At 41.4% G+C, this 13215-nt stretch overlaps 1 protein-coding gene across 1 annotated transcript in view; it reads right to left on the bottom strand.

Annotated features, from left to right (window-relative positions):
* SH3PXD2B (SH3 and PX domains 2B) overlaps positions 1-13215 on the bottom strand; it is a 95224-nt gene that overhangs the window by 15443 nt on the left and 66566 nt on the right. Inside the window, exons 7-11 of the mRNA XM_044659836.1 lie at positions 12566-12700; positions 9641-9745; positions 6382-6465; positions 4289-4406; positions 113-339 (exon numbers count right to left, since the gene is read on the bottom strand). Coding sequence (XP_044515771.1) covers positions 113-339; positions 4289-4406; positions 6382-6465; positions 9641-9745; positions 12566-12700 — 669 coding nt within the window. The remainder of the gene's footprint in view (positions 1-112; positions 340-4288; positions 4407-6381; positions 6466-9640; positions 9746-12565; positions 12701-13215) is intronic.

Here is a 13215-nt window from a genome sequence, read left to right as displayed (position 1 = left end):
GTTGAGATACCTGGAAATACATTTTTTAAAACTTAAATTAAAAAAATTTTTTTTAAAGAACGAACTGAACAATGATATATTTTCTCTTTATCTTGCTTGGTAATCTACTCACTTTGCTTGATGTCACCATCTAGCCCTGGGCGGCTTTCAAACCTCCCATCTCTCTGGTTGTTGAGTATATCCTTTTCTCTGCTTCCTGAGTTCTGCTGCCGGGAAATGCCATCTACATCGACAGTACATGAATGAGCTGGTGACCCAGAGCTTAGCTTCTGAGCAAATAGCTCTCCACTGCCTTTTTTCAGGTAGGAGGCAGGGGCCCAGCCCTCTTTACCTTGAAATCTAGGAAAAGAAATATCTTTTGTCAGCTCCCATCATACTTTCCTTGTGTCAGTAAGAAAGTCTCTCCAACCTTCTAAACTGACTTGGCCTACTAAAGTATAAAGAAAGGGACATGGGACTGAGAGACAAAAGGCATCGGTTCAAGTCTCAGTTCTGCTACTATCTGGCTTGCATGCTCTGAATGATCTTAGGTAAATTATTTAATTTCTTTGTAAAGGAATTTCTTTACTTATAAAATGAATTTAGTAATACTCACCTACCCAACTCAAAGGGCTGTTTTAAAGATCAAATTAGGTAATGTATATAATATTTTATTTTATTTTTTAAACCCTTACCTTCTGTCTTGGAGTCAATACTGTGTATTGGCTCCAAGGCAGAAGAGTGGTAAGGGTAGGCAATGGGGTCAAGTGACTTGCCCAGGGTCACACAGCTGGGAAGTGTCTGAGGTCAGATTTGAACCTAGGACCTCCCATCTCTAGGCCTGGCTCTCAATCCACTGAGCTACCCAGCTGCCCCCTATATAATATTTTATAAATTGTAAGATACTATAAAAATCTTGGCTAGAGTTTTATCCCTATTACATGTACTTTTAGGATAGACAGATTAGTCAAGGGCCTGAAGCAAGGCATGAGATAAAGCTTTTAGTCTGTGTTCATTTCATTAATCTATGAAGAGCTTGAGGTCCTCTGATATAAATACAAACTGAACAACTGTTTGACTCCCTTTATTACAGACATCAGCCCAGACTCGGTGTCTGGTGCACACAGAAAGTCATTCTAGGGCTTTAAATGGTAACTCAGAATATTTGGAGGTGATGTGGAATATAGAATTGATCCCATTTGTCCAAGAGCCATCTCAAAGTAAAGATTTGTTTACATTTACCAGTGAACAAAATGATGTATGTTTCAGATTTAAAAAACCTGGTTGTATTTTGTTTAAACACATTTTGAGATGTTCAAAAGCAAAAATAGGGCTTTAAAAAACTGGTAGCAGGTTAAGAAGACGATAAAATCATAGAACTGATAATATTCATGTATCTTAAATAGTTGAATGGAAGGGAAAAGCCACCCCACCCCACCACTCCCCCCAGGGACCGGACCTTTGAATAGAAAAATAAGTCAAGGGATTTTGGTTTTGTTCTGGACTGAAGGAATCATAGTCTGTCATGGGATTTTGTAATATAAAATGCCAAGTTACACCCTTTCAGGAGAAATAATACAAAGAGGCATTATTGTTCTCTTGGTGGCCGATTACCTGAACTGTGGGTGGAATGTCTTAGAAGAAGCCAACCTTGCAAATCTAGACCTATGGGAACAATAGCAAAGCTCCCAGCCTCTTTTCTTCCCAGCCTTCCCACTCTATATCCTAACTCATAAGCTCACTCCTGACCAATTCCAAAAGATATGGCTTGAGCCTTTTTGAGATGAAGTGCAAGGTCCTGCCCCCACCCTACCCCCCAGACTGAGTGTTGTGCTCGCCCCCCTTCAGAGACCACATGCCCCATCCTCTCCTTACCCCACACAAAGGAAGGAGGAGGTGTTCTCATTGGACTGCTGGGCAGAAGGGCAGGTAAATTAAGGAATGTCCTCAGTGAGGGTAGAGAGGGAGAAGGGAGTGGTCTGAGCGCTCTGCTCCCCTCCAGCTCTGCTGCCTGTGAGCCACCCACCTTACCCCCTTGTGTGCTCCCATTGACTGCTGGGCAGAGAGGTGGGAATGTAAAAATAACGCCATCAGACATGGTGGAGACGGGGAGGGGAGCAGCTCTGCTCCAGTCCCTCTAACTTTCTAGTAACCAACTCTGGAGGTGGGGGTGGCAGCCACGTGCCCACAGAGAGCGCTCTACATGCCATCTTTGGCACCCATGCCATAGGTTTGCCATCATGGATCTAGTACTTACTGCTCTTCTGCCTTGGAACCAGAACAGAGTATTGATTCCAATACTAAAGGAAAGTGTTAAAAAAAACGGAAAAAGAAAGCACTTTACCAGACTTTTCTTGTGACAATATAGACCTAATATCTAAATCACTGTAAAACAAACAAACAAAAAATCTATAGATTGGTATCATTAATGAATATTGATGAAAATTTTAAAATAAAGTCTTGGCCAAAAAAGGGAGGGAGGCTGACTAGATCTCGTCAGTTTTTTTAGTAATGAAGGGAGAGGATGAAAAACACTTATTGTTTCCTCTCTGCCAAATACTATGCTAAGTGCTAGGGATACAAAAAGAAAAGGATAATAGTTCTTTCTCCCATTGAGTTTGCACTTTAATTAGGCCAAGACAAGAAGGAGGGTTCAGTTGCAGGGGGAATGCAAAAGTCTAGAGATCGATCACCCTGGAGTTCTTTGGGTGCATTCCCGGTGTCTGCCTCTCAGGGTGGGAAACCAGAAGGGGTTTGTCCCGTCTTCTGATCCCCATACTGGTGAACAGGGAGTTGGGCCCAAGGGTCAAAGTGGGGCAGGGATTCTAAGATCCCTCTGGGAGAGGAACAGGGGAAGGAACATTGCCAGGATGGTTGGAGTGGAGTCTCAGTGACTTGGGCTGGTACAGGGAATGGATGTTGCTCCTTCATATCAGCCCCAGTCTTGAATAGATTCTGGGTTGGCCTAAGATTGGGGAAGGACGCCCTGCTTTGTATCAGCTGTAACAGCAGCCCTCAAAGGCAATGTTATCATATGGTGGGGGAAAAATTCTTTAATTCTAAGAAAAACACCTTCCCTTGCTTTCTCCTTTCTCCTACTTCTTTTCTCCTAGGCCTACTCAGATTTCTGGGTGAGGAAGGGCTTTTCCTCTGGGGATGATTACAGCTCTCTAGCACAATGATACACAGCAATATTGCTGAATTGGTGATCTGGAAAGTTTTAGGCCTGGTCTAGGAGTCAGGAGATCTTGGTGCTGTTACTATCATGCTATGTAATTTTGGGAAAATCATTTGAATTTTATGTGACTCCATTTCCCAATCTAAAAAACAAGGATGGCGATAACTCTCTCATTTACCTCACACTGTGGTTGTTAAGAGAGAATGAGTGCTTGGCAGCTCTGGGAGGGGGGAGGGAAGAGAGGAGGGAAAGAAAATGAATCATGTAAACATGGAAAAAATATTCAAAAATTAGAATTATAATTAAAAAAAAGACAGAGAATGAGCTAATGCATGGAAGGACACTCTGTAAAACAGAATGCTGTACAAATGCAACCAACAATAATATTAATAACATTATTATTAGGCCCTGAGAGATAGAGAAAGAGGCAATGGGCCCCTGTCCTTGGGGAAAGCTTAGCATCAAAGCAAAGCAACTCATCAGAAGGAGAAGTACAGGGGTTGTTGTAGTGGCATAGCAAAGAAATAACGCTTTTCTTCCATATGAACAGTGGTAGCACTGAATAGTGGTGGAGCTAGAGACAACGTCTTATACTTACTAGCCTTGTGAATCTGAGCAACACACTTAATCTCAATGTGCCCCCGCAGCTCCCTTTGATTTATCTACCAAGTCACATATGATTTGCAATCTGAATCAGAGGAGGGAGTTTGCACACTGGGGATGTCTCCACACTGATGAAATCATGGGTCTTTTATATATTTGTGTTTTCACACACAGGGGATTTGTGACTATGTTTTTTCTTTGTCCCCTACTTGAAGGTGGGGTTGAAAAAAATAAGTAGTTTCCAACGGAGTTGCCAGTTGTGAGAAATATTTATAGTCAGAGTCCAGGATTTCTAATAGTTCCTGATAAGCTGTGGTTGTGTATGTTTGAAGATGAGATTGTTTATTACAGGGTCACAAAGAAGAATAAAATGATGGAGAAAAACATATAAGAGATACTTCTTTTTCAGAGCCAGGCCAAAAATCCTCACGAAAGGTTTGCCTCCATATATCATCACCAACAGAGTCCAAAGATGTAAGAAATCTCGATTACCCCTTTCTAAGGCTGTAGGGGAGATAGGAAGAATACCTGATTTTCCACCAGCCCTCTAGGTTTTTCTGGATAACTTCAACCATAGCCCCTCTCTCCAAGTTAATTTCATCCTGGTCTCGAGCAGTATATGGGTAAATGACGGTATATTTCTCCTCTGTTAAGAACAAAAGACAACATCATAAATGGGTCAAGCCTGAAGTGTCATTGAGAAAAGTCAGTTGTCATATAGCAAGTTTTTTAAAAAGTACTCTTTCTTCCCCTTAAGGTCAGAAAACCTTCCTTCAGAAACTGTTCAAGCCTCAGTGAACACTGGAGAGCTTATTTTAGCCTTTTAATAGGTCTCTTATTTTTCCACCCAGCACTGGAGGGAACATGAGGCAGATGTCCCAAATTTATTTGAAGCTCTTGTAGTTTTATACTCTAGTTCTCAGGTCTTTGGGAGCCTCATGAGAACTGCTAATTTCCTGGTTAGTTAGAATCTCATGAATCATCCTTTGAGGTCTACTACCAGGCCTTCACTGAAGATGAGCCAATCTTCAAGTATCTAGAGCCAACCCAGGATAGGAAGGGTTAAAGCTTCACATGGCTAAGACAATCTCCAGTTTGAATCTGGCAACCTGGCTGCCTGTAGTGTTGAGGGATTAGATCCATTTGGCAGCAGATGGTTTGAGGATGAGATCATTTACCAACCAAAGACAGCTAGAAGTTCCATTAATATAGTCAGGAGAAGACAAATATAAATAGGTAATTTCTCCCTTCTTTATACCAATTTCCCCAAAGTTGCTTTTGGATTTTTTTCTTAGCTCCTTTCAGAAAAGTTAAATTCAGCAATTTCCCTCCCACAGTAAAACCCTAAGGTCTCAGGCCATCAAGCAGAGAGGGTTTGTTCCTTTGGAATCATCTAGATTCAGGACATCAACTCAGTAGAAAGCAAGGGAACAAACTTGTCCTTCAGCGGCTTAAAAGCATTCATGCTGATAATACGTATATGGCCCAGATCAAATTGCTCACCACTTCTTAGTGGGAAGGGGTAAGGGAGGGAGATGGCTTAGATCTTATCGTTTTGGAAAACATACGTTGAAATTATTATTACATGTAATTAGGAAAATAAAATATCTTTGAACTAAAAAAAAAAAAAGCATTCACACCTAGGGTGAGGGGGATAAGAGAAAGAGCACCACAGGAAACAGCTTTGGGGGGGAGGGTTCCCCCATGCTCAACATTCAACTCTAAAAGGAAGCGACAGGCAAGCTAGGAAGGAAGGAGTGCCTTCCTGCATTTGCAACCTTTCAATCCCCAGGAGAATTTCCTTTCCTTCTCACCGAAGGCTAAGGCTAGCTGAGAGGCTGAAGCCTGCAAGAGACCTTTCTCTCCTCCCCTCTCTCCTCTCTCCTTTCCTTCTCTCCTTCCCCTCTCTCCAATGACCCATAATGGGCTTTTTTTTTTTTTTTTGGTGGCCTGCCTGTCTGGCATGGAGAGCTGACTTACACTGCGTTCATTTATTTATTTATTTAACCTCCCTGATCCACCCAAGTAGGGAAGTAAGTTGACTCAAATAATGGCGTATCCTGTGGGGTGGCTGAGTCGGCTGTTCCACTGATTCATGAAAACTGCAGACCATGTAGGGAAAGATGCCAAGCCCTATGCGTATGTGAGAGGTCCCATCAGGTGAGAGGGTTGTGAAGAACGGATGTTGCCCAGATGGGATGCCTTGTCTCCAGTACGTAAAGGACATCATCCTAGGGAGAGCTCTGTGCGTGGCGGGGTAGGGGTGGGTGGAGAGTGTGCCTCTGACCCCATTCAAAGCTAAGAGAAAAGCTTGTGCTTTCAGAGGCATGTGCTCAGAGGAGCTAATCATCACACCTGAGGAGGAAACTCAGCAGAGAGGCGTCCTCTGCAGCATAACAGCTGTGAGAGAGGAGGAGGACAAGTCCTCTTTCCAGGCCCCCACACAAATTTATCTAGTACAAGTGACACAAGCAAGGTCACTATTTATCAACATGCAGTACACAGATACACACACACACACACACACACACAGCCACAGGGACAGGGGACTTCATGCATGGGGCAGAAATAGGGGACCAGGCTTCAAACACAAAACAAAAACAAGCCTCCACAGAATCCACCTTGACCCCATCCAATGGTGTACAAGTCCCCAAGTGTCCGACGGCGACCCACGTGCCGGGGCAAAGACCAGTATCTCCAAGAGACTGGGAAGGAAGCATGTTGAGTAGTGGAAACCAGGAAATGGATAAAACAGGAGATGAGAAGGCAGCACTCACAAGTCAGAGTTAGTACCTAATACCTACCATTGTTTCTTATTCTTATTTATCTATATGTTACTTCTCACTCCACATCACATCTGATCTCTCAGAGGCAGAAAGTCCCCCAGTAAGAATCCCAAACTCTGCCTAAGGGAGCAGTGGCTTAGCCGACCCGGTTCTGTGTTTAACATCAGATTATAAAAGGCTTGAGATTACGGGTTCTTAACCTGGCATCCATGAACTTGCTTCTTAAAATATTTTGGGATAATTCAATTTCATCAAATTGTTTTTTTCCCCTTAAATCCTTGTGTTTTATTTTAGGCATTTAAACATTAGTCTGAGAAGGGATCTGTAATCTTCATCGGATTGCCAAAGAGGTTCATGACATAAAGAAGGTTAAGAATCTCTACTCTAGGGGTTGAATTATTTAGGAGAAACCCACTGATTATAGGTTTTTAAAAAGGGGATGAAATTGTATTGCCCAATCTTTGTTCCAAAAAACAGATGAAGAAACATTTTCCTTTCTTTGGTAAAGCATTGGGGGTGGAGAGGGGCCATAGATGCAGAATGTCTCACGCTGTCATGTATAGTTGGTTTGTTAATTGGGTTTTATTTAACTCTTCCCATTTTTATGAAGGGAGGATTCAGTGGAGAGGGGCCAGTATCTTGGAGAAATGATTATAGCATAAGTAGTGGAAAAAACAAGACAGTAATAATATTCATTTTTGAATTTAATTAAGAGAGAAGTTTGGGAAAACTTCTGGAAGTGTGTCAAAAAGGTTAATGGCTTGGATTGCTTTTTGAAGGAGGGGGTGGCAGAGTTTTGACCCGTGTAGGAAAGTCCTGATTAGGAAATTCTCCAAACCAACGAAACTCGGTCTTAAAGAGTTGCCAATAATCACGCAGCTCGTGCACGTCAGAGACTGGGCTTGAACACAACTTTTTCTGATTCTAGGGCTGGCTCTCTCTCTGCTACACCCCATGACATCTTTGATGTTTTGGATAAGGGGGTGTATTTAAAAAAAACACATTACTAATATATTTAAAGCTGCTCATGACTTAAAAAACCTTGAAATAACTGATCTCCTTACATTTAAAGCTACAGTGGCTTATTCAGATACTAGAGACCACAAATATTCATAAAAAGCACTCAGGCGGGCTAGAGCAACAGGAGTTGATTCTGATCTTGTTTCTCGAAAACCTGCTTATGTGCCTCATATTAGGAATAATTAACTAGTTTCAGGTCCTGGGTTTCTTGGGAATAGTTTCACTCACGAATTCTTTGCTGTTGTAGTCTTTAAAATAAGATTTTGTTGATGTCTTCTATTTTTTAACAATCATTATATTTTCCCCCAGTATTCTTCCTCTCCCTCCACCCAGAGAGCCACCCTACATAACAAATAGTATTTCTTTTTTTTTTTTAAACCCTTACCTTCTGTCTTAGAATCAATACTTTGTATTGATTCCAAGGCAGAAGTGCAGTAAGAGCTAGGCAATGGGAGTTAAGTGACTTGCCCAGGATCACACAGGTAGGAAGTACCTGATGCCTGATTTGAACCCAGGACCTTCTGCCTCTAGGCCTGCCTCTCAAACTACTGAGCCACCTAGCTGCCCTATAAATAGTATTTCTTAGAGACAAGAAAGAAGAAAAGTAGAAAAAAATAAACACAAGCAATATATTGAGAAAAGTCTGAAAACATGCACAATGTGTAACTCCTTTGGATTTCTCAATTATATGAAGAAATGGGTTGGGGGTGTCCTTTTGTATCTCTTCAGCATTCATGATTTTTTTAAACCCTTACCTTCTATCTTGGAATCAATACTGTGTATTGGCTCCAAGGCCGAAGAGTGGTAAGGGTAGGCAATAGGGATTAAGTGACTTGCCCAGGGAAACACAGCTAGGAAGTGTCTGAGGCTAGATTTGAACCCAGGACCTCCCATCTCTGGACCTGACCTTCAATCCACTGAGCTACCCAGTTTCCCCCAGCATTCATGATTATTAAAGGAAAACCAGTGCATTGCTGGAGACTAATGGTTGCAATGGGAACATAGATTTCTATGTTGGCAATTCAAGTTAAATCACAAAATACTAGAATCCAAACAGGGAAGGCTCTTTTGATCATTTCACCTTGATTATTTTAATGGTGTCCTTACTCAAGTTAGTATAAAAATGGACAGTACCTATTGGCATTTAAGTCAGAAAAGCATTACAAGTAATTTCTAACTTGATGGTTTAGTAAAAGCAAATTAGGCATTTGAGTTATTATTAAAAATGTCTTCCTGGTCATCGATTCTAATAGACCAGGCTGAGTGTAAATTTCAAGTGATCAGCCCCTTTTTTCCTACCATTACTATGGGAATCTCTTTGGGTAAATCTTTAATAATAAGAACACTAGATGATAGTTATGTAGTGCTCTAAAATTTGTAAATCGCTATATATACATGTGCAAATTCTATGTTAATGACCTTTTAACGCCTGTAATGGACTGCCAAAGAATGATTCTTGGATGGAAAATAGAGGAAGAGGCTTCCATAGGACTACAACATCAGCACAAAGGACCTACGAAGCCTCCAACCTATGAAGCCAAGTCTTTCTGGGTTTTTCTCCAAACTGGCCTCTAGGAATGGAGGCGGTGATTCCCAGTTCAAATATCAAGTTTGCTTTTACTCAGCTACTGGGCCAGAGATTACACATCCCCCAGGAGATTTTCAATCTCCACTAAAGACTGAGTGAAGATACGGGAGGGAGCTTGGAGAGTCCCATGCCAACCAAAAAGGCTTTAGCTGCCATTTGTGGAATCACATTTAACCACTCACTCATGCCTTCATTGAACAAACATATGTTAGATGTCTAATGTGTATAGAGAACCTTTCTAGAGGCTGAGAGAGATGCAAAGTTCGAAGAAGACACCATCCAGCCCTTTAGCACTGACAGCCAGGAACGAAAAGACACAAATGTGGACAAATAGAATATATAACATCATGGGGGTAATAGAGTCTCAGGGCTAGAAGGGATCAAAGGAACCAGAGTCCAATCTCTCACTAGATGCAGTGATCCCCTCATTTCACTAGGAGTCATTGGAAGTATTTATAAATACAATGTTGATTTTTATTTTCCTACCTTCTTCAGGTTGCAGAGAAAACTCATCCTGGCCACCATCCTGACCTTCCAGACAAGTTGCAGGGACCCAGCCCTGCTCATCAGCAGTGCTTACAAACCACCAACCTGGAGGGGAAAAGGCTAATGGGTAGGCTGGATGTGCCCAGACAATGAAGAGTAGCGGTGTCCATCCTCTCACCATCTTTCCCATGCCCCATGCTCATTCCCAACTCAATGCCTTTGCTTCTGCTATGCTTCCTACCCATCCTGTCCTACTTCTCTCCACCAGTCCATATCATACATGGCCTTCAGTGTCCAGGGCAGGTATTACTTCTCCCTGATAATTGCTATACACAGTGATTCAATTTAATTCAATTCAACCAACATAACTGAGTGCTGATGGCATATAGAATTTTATGCCAGATCTTGGGTGACAAGCAAAGTTTAGACAAGCTATTGTTCCTGCCCTCATAGAGCTTAGAGATGAATAGGGGGAGGGATTAGGAATCAAGTAACGATTGCACAAAATGGTACATAATAAACATTCAAGAAAGAAGTTGGGGTGGCACAGTCCTGGAGACAGGAGGTACTGTGTTCAAATCTGGTCTCAGATACTTTTTGGCTATGTGTCCCTGGACAAGTAGCTCAATTCCATTGCCCAGCCCTTACCACCTTTCTGCCTTGGAACCAATACTTAGTAATTATTCTAAGATGGAAGATAAGGGTTTAAAAGGAAAAAGATTTAATTTATGATGATATCTCTCCTCTCTTTGAATTCTCATAGCACTTATTGTCTACCACATTATCTAGATCTTGGTTAATTAAAAACTTGTATTATTGTCTTTTTAGGTGTATGTAAATTTTGTCTTTCCATATGCACTATAATTTCCTTGAAAGCAGTTGCAGTTTTTTTTTTCCCATTTGATAAGCTTGTTGATGGGTTTTAAGGACTCCTTTCCTGCATATCCTTCCTGTACACAGAAACACTTAATCTATTGTTGTTTAGTCTTTTTTCAGTCATGTCTTACTCTTTGTGACCCTATTTGGGGTTTTCTTTTTATTTGAAAAATTGTATTTAATTACTTAATTTAGAATATTTTCTCATGGTTACATGATTCATGTTCTTTCTCTCCCCCTCCCGTAGCCAAGGAGCAATTCCACTGGGTTTTACATGTGTCATTGATCCAGACCTATTTCCATATTATTAATATCTGCACTAGGGTGATTGTTTAGAGTCTGTAACTATTTGGGGTTTTCTTGGCAGAGATACTGGAGTGGTTTGCCATTTCCTTCTCCAGCTCATTTTCCAGGTGAGGAAACAGGTCACCAAGGTTAACTTGCCCAGGGCCACATAGCTAGTAAATGTCTGAAGCTGGATTTGAACTCAGGAAAATGAGTCTTCCTGACTTCAGGTCCAGCACTCTATCCACTGAATCACCTAGCTACAAGCCAACTATAACAGCCTGCCTTCCGTACTCAAAGATATACTCCAGTTTGATAAAGACAATGTTGGAAATTGTAGTTGATAATGAGCATTTGATGCTGATGAGTGGGGCAAGAATGTGCCATGCAAAAAGTTGGAAAGAAGCTGGGATAGCGATCTAATTCTGCTGCTACATTAGATTTACTGAGTCACCCAGGCTTCTTTCTGTGTATCAGTTTCAGCCAAGGTAACAAGACACAAACCATCCTTTTTTGGGAAGAGCTCACTTGTCCTCTTTACTGTACTAGGTAATTTTTAATCGCTGAGACTAAAGACATGATTATTTTGAACAACTGTGGTTAGTGATATCTTTGCTTATATATGCATCTATGTTAATATTAATGACAGTCATATTTACGAGCTAACATTCATCACAGATTTAGGATATATGCAATCCTAATTTACTTGGCTAATGGTGCCAATTAGTATCTTAGCCAATGTTTATATCATCCAGAAAACGTGAGAAAAAGATTTTTCTTCTCATGAACCTCAGTTTAAATCTAGTCTCAGATACTTATTAGCTATGTGACCTTGGGAAAGTCACTTAACCTCTGTTTTAGTTTCCTCCTCTGTAAAATGGGGATGCTAATAATGACACCTACTTCTCAGGGTTGTTGTGAGCCCCAAATGAGATAACAAATGTAAAATGTTTAGCATAGTGCCTGGTACCTGGTAAGCACTAGAGAAATATTAGCAACATATGGTTCTTAGTCAGTCTTTTGGGATATTTTCTTAACTGGCCAACTACAGACTTTAGCCATAATAAACATCCTGAATCTTTTGTATATTTTATTCTTCCATTAAAAGATTTTTTACCTCTTCTGGCTCCTGGGTGTCTCCCCTCCTTTTGTCCTGCCCTAATGTCTGCTATTATGTTTTTTTTAAAACCCTTACCTTTCATCTTTGCAGCAATTTTAAGACAGAAGAGTAGCAAGGGTTAAGAAACTGGGGCTAAGTGACTTACTTAGTACCACATAGCTAGGAAGGGTCTGAACCCAAGTCCTCCTGACTCTAGGTTCGTCGCTCTATCCACTATGCTACTGAGGAGCCCTGCTATAATGCTTGATAAGTACTGCCCATCAACCCTTCTTATGCTAAGGCTAAAAAGGGGGCTATTTCTAGCTAACCCGGTTTCTAAACTATGAATATGGGCCAGCTAAAAACTGGGCTGAAATCACTAACTCCATAAAAACCGGGAACTCCATGAAAATTTAGTCACATCAAATGTTCTGGGTGTTCTAAGCTGGCAATAAAAAACAGATTTTCTTTGAGATGGTCGAGCTATTTCATCTTACCACGTTCATGTGACTCTGACAAAACGACCTTTATTATGGGTCACTAGTGTTGTTAGTGGTCAGTGTGGCTCACTTGGAATGGGATCCTGGAACTCAATTCTCCTTCCTGCCAGCTGCCATCCCAAAGCATTGGCTCAAGATAGTATGGGTAAGGAAAAGCTGTCTTACCTGATTCATTCTTCTCAATGATGTCTACCACCTGGCCCACACACAGGCTGATCTCTGAACTTTCCTGTTTCTGGTAATCTGCCACCACCACATATTGTTCCAGGACCATTGGATCTACTGAGGCTGAGTCTCCTCCTGAAAGTGGGAAAAGAAAAACAAAATAAAGCTTCCTATTTGACCAATGTAAACACCTTGTGGTGAGGGGGGTTGTCTATGACCCTAGTGAGAAGCTGGGGAAGGGTGACATTTTGAATAGAGAAAAGGGTGGCCAAGTCAAGTTGGTTGGTATCTAAGATCTTAACTGTTTTCATCCTGATTCCTTTAAACTGAAGTGACATCACATTTCAGAAAAACCTCTATAGTAGAGAGAGGAGAGAGAATCTTCAGGGCTAAAGGAGGGTGGAAGAAAGAGTTTAAGGTCATAACATGGGTATGGGGGTGTATATGTGTGTGTGTGTGTGTGTGTGTGTGTGTGTGTGTGTGTGTGTGTGTGAGTGTGTGTGTAGCTCCTTTTAGATCATCCAAATGTGGTAGGAGACTATGACAGTCTTCTGTTTCGAGCTCCTGTGACATCTCTCTTCTGGGAAGTTCTGGAGGAAATTATCTCTTTTTTCTCATGGGAGCTAATGTCCCTGAATAAAAGATGGAGA

Source organism: Gracilinanus agilis, chromosome 2 (genome assembly GCF_016433145.1).
Source record: "Gracilinanus agilis isolate LMUSP501 chromosome 2, AgileGrace, whole genome shotgun sequence".
NCBI classification, from domain to species: domain Eukaryota; kingdom Metazoa; phylum Chordata; class Mammalia; order Didelphimorphia; family Didelphidae; genus Gracilinanus; species Gracilinanus agilis.
Note: the sequence above shows the minus strand (reverse complement) of the source record. Positions and strands in the feature narration are given on the sequence as shown.